Raw genomic sequence first — 9,549 nt, 5'->3', positions numbered from 1 at the left:
ACACTGCATGCTACCACCACAGCACGAATGGCAACTACATGAAGCATGCAAGTGAAAAGAGATAACACTTTCTACTTTCCTAAATGCAAATGCAATCACCGAGAAAAATTATTCCGTTTGTCAAAACCACTTCGGCGCATGCCCGCAAGATGATAAAAACGATCTTGGAAAGAAAACGAAATAAATAGTTCTCACCCTTTCAGTAGCACGGAGCGTGCGGGGCTTGACGTGCGCATGCCGTAGGTACCACCTTTCTCTATTTATTTATTTATTTATTTATTTATTTATTTATTTATTTATTTATTTATTTATTTATTTATTTATTTAGTCAAACGGTCAGTCGGTTAGTCAGTTGGTTAGTCGGTTAGTCAAGTGGTTAGTTAGTAGGTTAGTCAAGTGGTTGGTTGGTTGGTTAGTTAATTTATATATTTGCATTGCGCAGTGCTCCCTTCTGTATTTTCCCTTACTCCATGCTGGGAATTTTACCTTCATACACGTGCTTAGCGGCATGATAGTTCAGTTGCTACCAGCAACGACTGCCATGCGTTCATACCCAGACAGCAATGAAATGTGGTAACCTCAAATGGCGAGTCACTTCGATCAAATGTCATATGTTAGAAACGGCTGATCGTCGACAAGCCCATGATCAAGAGAGCACTGATTATTGGAAAACGGCGCTTACGAATACGTATATGCGAACGGCGCATTACTGAAAACCGCATTTCTTTAAGCTCGCCGTCACCAGATTTTCTCTCTGCGACGCCGCCACCGTAACCAAGGGGTCATACCATGCTTCGCTAAAAAAATTGTTAATCCCTTTGTTGCATGATGCCGCGAGGAATAAGAAAACCCACGCGAGAAACCCATCCCGGACGAGGTGGATTTTTTGCACCTGTCTGAGGTACTACTTTATTTATTTATTTATTTATTTATTTATTTATTTATTTATTTATTTATTTATTTATTTATTTATTTGTTTGTTTGTTTGTTTGTTTGTTTGTTTGTTTGCTTACTTATTTATCCGTGACCCTAAATTCTCTCTGGGTCATCGTGACAGCTTCCTTACCAAAAATCTCGTGTAGATCGTCTCGTATACTTTTATGCTACAAGTGCGCGAAAATTTCCCATTCACGAACCTCCACATAGCGGGCTCACAGCTGCACCAATTTGTCATTGACAGTGCCCTCGTGTCATGAGCAGCTTTTTGTTTCGTCTAGAACATTACAAACGCATCGTTCCCACACAAATCACTGGCCAGTTAATATTCGCACCCACTTTGACGCCCAGAGACTCTGAAAGATGCACGCCATTGACGGATCTTGATATAAGTATTCTGACATGCAATTATGATGCGTCTAGTAGTTTTCATTCGTTGCGCAGGGGTCTCTGATGTCATGGAATCTTCAGGACGACCCATTTACAAGACGGAATGAACGATACAGCCGAGACTACAGTGGCCACGACGGTTTCGGGTCTTATCAGGGAACCCGCATTATTACATTGCACAATCTCTTGCACGAGACTGCGCCGGAAGGTGGCAGCGTTCGTCGCAAAAGTTCCCGTGGCACGCCGCCTGTTTCCGTGATATCACCGACGTTCTACTCCCGACCCCACAGCAGTTGGAAGCATCACTGACTAGCTTAAACTTCCGCGACCAGCTAAATCTGGTCGCAGGGTGGTACTGGGTGGCCGTGGCTAGGAGTGTCCAAAACGTAGAACTCCACCCACGCCCAGCAGCCGTAGAAAGTTCCTGTAGTTACTAGTTATATCAATAACTCACTCACTCACTCACTCACTCACTCTTCGCTGCAAAACACACAATCTAGAAGTGCACTGACGTAGACTTCAGCCGACAATCAAAGTTACTGAAACATTGAAGCATTTCGTGCCCTCCAGCAGGTGCGAGAACAAGCCTAGAAATTTGCCCCACCTTTTTGTTTTACTTTTTCCTACATTGTTAACTTTAAAAAAAATGTTCCATCATCCCCGACAAGTTGACACATCGAACAGCCCTGTAACACCTCCGCTACCAAAAGCAAAAGTACAATCGCTATAGGTATAGCAACACTTTGCAATACCTTATTTAGAGCATGGCTGAATTTGGCATGAATTGATCAATATTCAATGTATAATTCAGGATATGCCACATAGGCTGTGCAAAGAATCATACTTCGATTCCAGAGCCGTTCCCGGAAGTGTTTTTTTCTAGGGTGGTTTGTGTGCAGAACGGCTAGCTTAAGCAAGTGGTGACCACTGTGGAAGTGTGTAAATGTGTTCGTATCGCCCGAAAAGTTAGAGCATGAAAATATTTCGGAAAGTGTCAGAACCCCCCCTCCCCCCCACACACATATAGTTACGGCCCTGTTTTATCCGCAAGGCAGCAATCTTCGCAAATAGCTTACGCATAACTTGAATCCAGTAATACTATGTTTGAGCGAACAAGTTCAGTTCTTTTCGTGCAAAAGTGTATGAGGTCCTGATACTCAACAAAAACCTTGAAATAGTCAACAAGAACCTCATCGCAGCCTGGCCACTGAAAGTCTGGACATGAAGAATGTACGTGATGCAAAAGTCTCCCACATGCTTGCATAAAGTACTATAGCTGCTCAGCTTCTAATGGGACGCTTGAAAGCTCCTGTCGTTTGCATCGTTGACCACTTTCTGGAAACTTGGCGTGACCTTGGGAATGTAATGTAATATATAGACACACATTGAATGCAAGAATGTGTCAAAAAACTCAATTGGTATTTGTGTATCAGATGGTTTTTGAGCATTACTAGTGTGTGGATAGTCTCCGATTGTTAATTAGTTTATTCAGAGGGCACTCTCTGTCGTAGTTGACGTACATTTGTGTCAAAATCGCGTTCCAACATACAAGGCTTTCGCGCAATATTCAACGAAATTCGTGGTGCCAACTATAGAACAAGAACAGTGGCTCTAACCTATAGATTCAGCTCAACCTGTCATAACTCTAAACATCGATGGTACGCGCATATAGCGGTTGTCACAGAAAGGCTTTATCTGCATATAAGTACGCGTCTGATGTTGCATAATTATTCTCTTTGCGTCCGCGATTATGTTCATTCTGTCTCAATTCAGCCCTATTTTTCCACGCTCTTATCACTTTCCGCGATGGCGACTTCCAAAAGTGAGTAACACTCGTGCTGCCCTCGCCGAGCCCAGTGATGCGTTTCCAGCTGCTGGAACAGCGTCCACGCCCTGTCGCGTTGATTGCCACATCAACCACGGGCATCGCGTTCTCTTTGGGTTCGCGCAAGAAGCGTTATCTGGAGAAGTGCCCCGATATCCTCTGGGCCTTTGGACGCGCTTTTCCCCCAAGAGTGTCTCGTGTTCCGCGATTTGTCGTTGGTCGAGCCACTAGGCGCAGAGTCGGTCTCGTCAAGGGCCTTCACTAGCATGCGTCCGCTGTGGAGGAGGGGGGACTTGTCACCCGAACTGGTTTGCGGTCGCAGCGTTTCACTCGAGTAGCGACAATCAAAACGACGGCGAGCGTCGGACTGATTGGTTCGCGTTGGGAGACGACTTCAGTGGCGGCGGTCGACTGTGTCACGAAGACGCGCGCGTAAGCAGTCGGTCATCAGTGGAGTGGCCTGCGGTCATATCAAGCAGCGCTCGAGGACTTCCTCGGAGTTCTTTTCGGGAGTCTTCTCGAAGAGACGTTTCTGGGAGAGTTATTACGTTACTGTTAGCTTTCAGCTTCCTATTTGAGCCATGGTCGCCTAAACAGAGGGAAGACGCTATTACGGAATAGTCATGGCATCGTCCCTGCTAAGGGTCCTACTGGTCCTGGCACCAGGGGTTCTGACGGACGCCTTCGTAACCTACCTAGAAGTCCGCGATCCGCTTCCGGTGAGCTTTGGAGATGTTCTTGTTCTTCTGTAAACATTCACTTTCTCTTTCGGCTCACTTTTCGTTGTATAGCACCTTCATAAGCTGTCCTTAACCTCTCATACTTTACCTATTTACGGTATGTGACTTATCTCTGGTCAGTTTAATGGCATAACAAAGAGATGCATTGCTTAATGGAAACTTCAGGTGTTCATTGTTACGAGCACACGCTAGTAACTCTGCAAAAATAGTAATCAATACATTTTTACACCAATCAAATATTTTTTTATTCTCTTGCTGCAAAAGAAGGTGAGAAAGAAACCGGTGCAATGGATGGTTCGAAAAATCTTGGATACTGTGTCAACATGCGAGAGTGAGGCTGAAAAAGAACTATGCACGCCTTGTAAGAAAAAGAAAAAAAAAGTGAAAGTTGACGCACGTCACCGCAATAACATGAATACTGAGAAACACATGTACTTAATCAGTACTGAAAGTTTCAACATGTACGGTGAATGTCTGTTAAATATTACAATGCAATTGAGTAAACAAGGTGAGTTTTTAAATTTTATTTCGGACGGCTACCTTCAGATAGTATAGTGCACGTTGTAACAAAGTATAAAAGTATGTCCTGTATTACATGCATGCTTGTGAATATATATGTCATCAATACAAGTAAATCCTCAACGTAACACCACTTTGTTATGTTGGAAATTCCTTAATAGTATTTGATATCTCCACGACTACTTAGTTTACCTTGACTAATGGTCAATAGAGCGGGGAGTACTTTCCGTGGGCCTATAGCGCTCTAAGTACTGAGTAGTGTATATTTTTGAAGCTGAATTTTTTTTCAGTTAAAAACATTGTAAAATGCAAAATAAATTTAATTCCCTGTATTTGGTTAGAATATAAAGTCGTATTTAGAGAACAAATTTTACGCTTAACTCGTTCGCAAGAGCTGACGACACCCAATCGATAAAGTGGGCGCACTATACTTGAAGAGGTGATTGGTCTACGGCAAGCGGCTCTCACGAACCAATGGCACATAGTTAGCTCGGCCTTCAGCCCTATAACTAGCTTTTGCATACGAATTGTTTAGTAAATCTCGTCTTAAGTGACTGATCATCGGTATGGGGAGCTTTATTAGTGCAGAAAATTATTCAGGGGAATTATTACATGATCATTTGTATGTTTCTCTGTGCGGTATTTACATGTTTCTTTATATTATTTTTACCAGCGACAATCTAAACGCGTAATCTGCAAATCAGTTCATAAGCTACAACGGTTCTCCAGAACCTCTTCAAATCACTTAGGAATATTAATGGGGAGTGACAGATGGAGTTAGTTATAGGTTTCAACTGGTCATGGGTGCCCATGCTGTTGGCTTGTAACTGGAACCGGTTGCATCCCGGTTAATTCCCAACTGGAAAGCAGCTGGTCCCAAATGGGCCCAGTTATTTGCGAACTGGAACTAGTTGATTCTAGCTAATGCCAGTTAATGTGAGTTGGATTTCTAGCTGCACACTTTCACCTATGTCTTTTGAAGAAGCTTTGTAGAATGATTCCCTCTCTTGACCAATTTGATTACTACTGTGGTCTAGAATAGACCACTAAATGTAAACAGAACTTACTCGGTCATTCGCTCGATGTGCAATGTCTATACTACATACTCGCAGGGCACGGGGCTTCCTCCGGGATCACCATGGCCTGCTCCCCAACGTTGGAAATCGTTGCCCCTGCAGCGGAGCCTGGACCCGGACACGTTCGCGCTAATCTCTGAGGCAGCCGAATCGTGCGACGTGATAGCCAAAGCTGTGGCGCGCTACCGTAAACTCGTCTTTCTGGGAGACATGAGAAGAGGTTCTGCTGTAGCAGAAGACGACATATCGGGTGTCGTCGACCACAGACTGCTGCCCGCGCTTAGGGTCGAGGTGACTCACTACCAGGGAGAGGAACACTGCGGCTACCCGCAGCACAAGGATGATGAAAGCTGTGAGTTATTTCGATTGTGAGTTCGTATTTGTATCGTGTATGGCTGCCGACAGTGTGATGGGCCATTCAGTTGTCGATATTCCGCAAACCGAATGAAACCAGGACTGAACTGGTGCCTTTTACTTTGTTCACGGTTCACGTTACGATTATAATTTCTGCTTTAGTACTATGTCTGGAATTCCTGAATATTGAATAGTGTGCATTCATTTCGATCGGCCATTTTCAGAGCGGAAATCAGAATCCACTTTATTTTCAACAAACAAGATGAGAGGGAAGGGGGCACAGGTAAAAAGGTACCCGTAACAACTTTTTGCATGGATTACTCAACAAATTATTTCGTTTGAGCCAAAACATGTCCCCTGATGATCAGCAGCGCCTGGTCGCGCTGTGTCGCCAAAGTTTAGTTGGACCATAGCTTACGTAGGCAGAAGCTGCATGGCACAGCACGCACCGTCAACCTTGTATGGTCACCGCATGCACCCTCTCGTAATTTTCTGGGCCTGCAAATAGTCGGGCGTTAAAACGAACGCCTGAACGTTTCGTAAGCAAATGCCGACTATTTTTATATTCACCGTGTTATCGTAAGAGCCTATCTGCGGGCAGATATCCCCCGGACGAATATTGTAAATTCCGTCTCTGATTGCTACTTCGTACTGCTTTGGCTACTGTGTACTCTTATGTTCTCTGTGTTTTCCGTGAGGCTGTTTTGGAGCTGGTATCACCCTGACGTTGTTCACGTGGCACATTTGATGACAATGATTTGGATGATGCTGGGTATATGAGTGCCGTTTTTTTTTCAATAAAATTTTAGTTGCGAGTGCAGCACTTTTGCCGACTTTTCTCGTTCTTGTATTCGTCCAAAAGCTGCCCCTTACAATTCACTATGTCCACCTCTGATTGTTATGCCAGTATACACGGGTACCTGTGAGTGCTATAGCTTTAAAGAGACCCTGAAATGGTTTTGACGATTTTTAACAAAAAAATTAAGCCGGTAGACCAAGTACGAATGGTAACAGAGACTGATTTGAGCTCTCTGCGCAAACTATGTAACTTATTACAACGCTTTACAGCTGCAAATCGCTCCAGATCACTGCAGATCGCTGCGACTCGGCCAAACGCGTTTTCAACCGCCCGTACAACAAGCGACACGCTCTGCCCCACTGACGTCATCGTTTGCAGCTGATCTGATTGGCTGTGGAATGCGCAGCACAGACTGCCGGTATCGTATCGGTGGCGGGATTTACGCGTATGCGGTCTCACGCCACATCGTGACGCAGCAGCCTTGAAGGCGGAGCTTAGCCCCGAGCGCTCGAAGGAAGAGTTGAGGGCAGTTGAGGGTGAAAGGCGGAGCGGAGGAGGAGGGGACTTTTTTTAGTATTCGTAGCTCCGTTAATAATGGGTGTTTCGATTGAACTCTGGTGCCAATGATTTGCACCAGTAGTAGTCTAATCAAAAACAAAATGTTGAAAAACTGTTTCAGGGGCCCTTTAATGCGGGAAAGCTACAGATTCCCCACATCAATCCATGCAAGCTACGCAACTTGCGCGGCTTGCATGAACTGATGTGCAATCACTTTTGACGGCAAGTTGTCGTCAAAAGTGACAGCTTTTTTTTTTTCAATGCTGAAAAAGTGATATTTACGACTCTTAATTCTTCTTTTTCCTCCAAGACTCCCTTGTCGTACCTGAACAAGGAGACGCTGTATTGAAGTCTAAAAGTGTCTGGGGTGCGTTGCGTGGTAAGTCCCTAAACTGTTGCACTCACCTGTGCTCACTGTGAAAATAGTTAATGTGTGCAGCGAATGCATTGACAATGACGTAACTTTTTGCAGGACTATGGAATATGGTGGTTTTGGGACGTTAAACCCCACATATCAATCAACTTTTTGCAGGACTCGAGACGTTCAGCCAGCTCGTTCACCAGAATTCTGTCAGCAAAGCGGTGAGTTAAATCAATTGTCTTATGTAGGTTCATAGATGTTCGCGGGGATCCTCTTCAGGAGGGGGGGGGGGGGGGGGTCTTCGGAGCGCCTCTTCTCCATATTTAGTGTACGGGGCAGACTTCATCTCTCCTATTATGGGAGGAGGGGGAGGCGACCTCCCCCCTGCACCCTCCTCCCCAGGGCGCAAGCCTATGGTTATAGGTCTGTGATTTCGTCATGTGAGCTTACGGGCTCTATTTTATCACAGCTAAAGTAGTGCCGGCTGCGTACCTTATTGATTGTACCTTATTGATTACCGTAGCTACATAGACAAAGACCGCGTGGGTGGGCTGGTTGATTATAGGAGATCAAAACGATTAAAAAGGCACTAAGCTGATAACTATACACATATATAGGCGGTAATAAATACCGAAACTTTCGGGGCATAATAAAGGACCACACTACCGCATAAATCTTGGCTTTATCTTTTTTGTGTGTTTTTTAACATTAATACAGGCCCACCGCGGTGGTCTATTAGTTGTCATAAGATTGCTGACCCCGCAGGTCGCGGGATCGAATCCTGCTCGCGATGGCCGCATTTTGGCGGAGGCAAAATTCTAGAGGCCCGTGAGCTTAGATTTTAGCGCGTGTTCAAAAAAAAAAAAAAAGAGAGAACACCAGGTGGTCGAAATTTCCGGAGCCGTCTCTCATAATCACTTCGTTTTTTTTTTGTTGTTGTTGCAGTACCGCAACGATTATTATTTATTATAATGCATCTGGGTCTACAATGACACTGAAAGTTATTTCAGTCCCCCTTCGGACTCAGTTTAATGTTTAATGTAACGCAGCGCTTTTACATTGGTTGATTAATTTATTGATATGTGGGGTTTAACGTCCCAAAACCACCATATGATTATGAGAGACGCCGTAGTGGAGGGCTCCGGAAATTTTGACCACCGCTTTTACATTGGTAACCACGTGACGGCGTTCAAGTGAGAATGCCTACGGGAAGCTGCACGGAAATCGTTGTTATTTAGAAACACTGTGAACAGCTTCTTCAGCTGCAAATCTAAATGACCTGCTGAATACTTGCCCTCCTAAGTTTAGCCCTTTCCATAGCGAAATTGCAGCGCACAGTTCTTCAATATCGTTTGTATTTGTTTGCTTTTTCTTCAGTTTCTCCTCAATGTAACCATGATTGACGACTTCCCGAGGTTCTCCTACAGAGGTATACTGCTTGATTCATCAAGACATTTTCAACCTCTCAAGATTATCAAGCAAAATTTGGTAAGTGATTGCAAACCTGAAGCCGGTTATCATCTGTTTGTTGCCGCATGTTTTCAGGAAGCTACCAAACAAAAAACGCACGCACGCACACACACGTATACCTCATAGCACGCAATACTGCCACAGCGTTGAAGCAACTTTTTTAATGTTCCAGCAACGTTGCATCAACATTCGACGCGACTAGGGTATAAGCGCAACATTCATAAATTTAGCTGAGAAAGTTCCCAAGGGTGCGAAAATAACCGGAATTGCATCATCTAATTTCGCGAACTAACGTGTGTACTCTGTGCTTTTATTTCATACATATGCCATGGATAAGCACAACCTTATCTGTGAAGAATTATCTATAGTAAATGATTTATTATTTTTAAAACACGGCAGAACTTACACTGTTGGCTCTTAATAGAGAGCTCCTTCAGTGCTTAGTACGATCTCGAAGTTTTATTTTATGCATACATATACCATGGACCAGCCGAACCTTATCTGCAAAACATGATAAATGA

At 44.2% G+C, this 9,549-nt stretch overlaps 1 protein-coding gene across 1 annotated transcript in view; it reads left to right on the top strand.

Moving 5' to 3' along the window:
• Positions 1-3,508: 3,508 nt before the first annotated feature.
• Positions 3,509-9,549, top strand: part of LOC119176968 (beta-hexosaminidase subunit alpha-like) — a 33,607-nt gene continuing 27,566 nt past the window's right edge. The window contains exons 1-5 of the mRNA XM_075889193.1: positions 3,509-3,870; positions 5,523-5,838; positions 7,508-7,576; positions 7,730-7,779; positions 8,936-9,046. Of these exons, the coding sequence (XP_075745308.1) occupies positions 3,775-3,870; positions 5,523-5,838; positions 7,508-7,576; positions 7,730-7,779; positions 8,936-9,046 (642 nt within the window). The 5' untranslated portion in view covers positions 3,509-3,774. The remainder of the gene's footprint in view (positions 3,871-5,522; positions 5,839-7,507; positions 7,577-7,729; positions 7,780-8,935; positions 9,047-9,549) is intronic.

This window comes from Rhipicephalus microplus, chromosome 3 (assembly GCF_043290135.1).
Source record: "Rhipicephalus microplus isolate Deutch F79 chromosome 3, USDA_Rmic, whole genome shotgun sequence".
NCBI classification, from domain to species: domain Eukaryota; kingdom Metazoa; phylum Arthropoda; class Arachnida; order Ixodida; family Ixodidae; genus Rhipicephalus; species Rhipicephalus microplus.
Note: the sequence above shows the minus strand (reverse complement) of the source record. Positions and strands in the feature narration are given on the sequence as shown.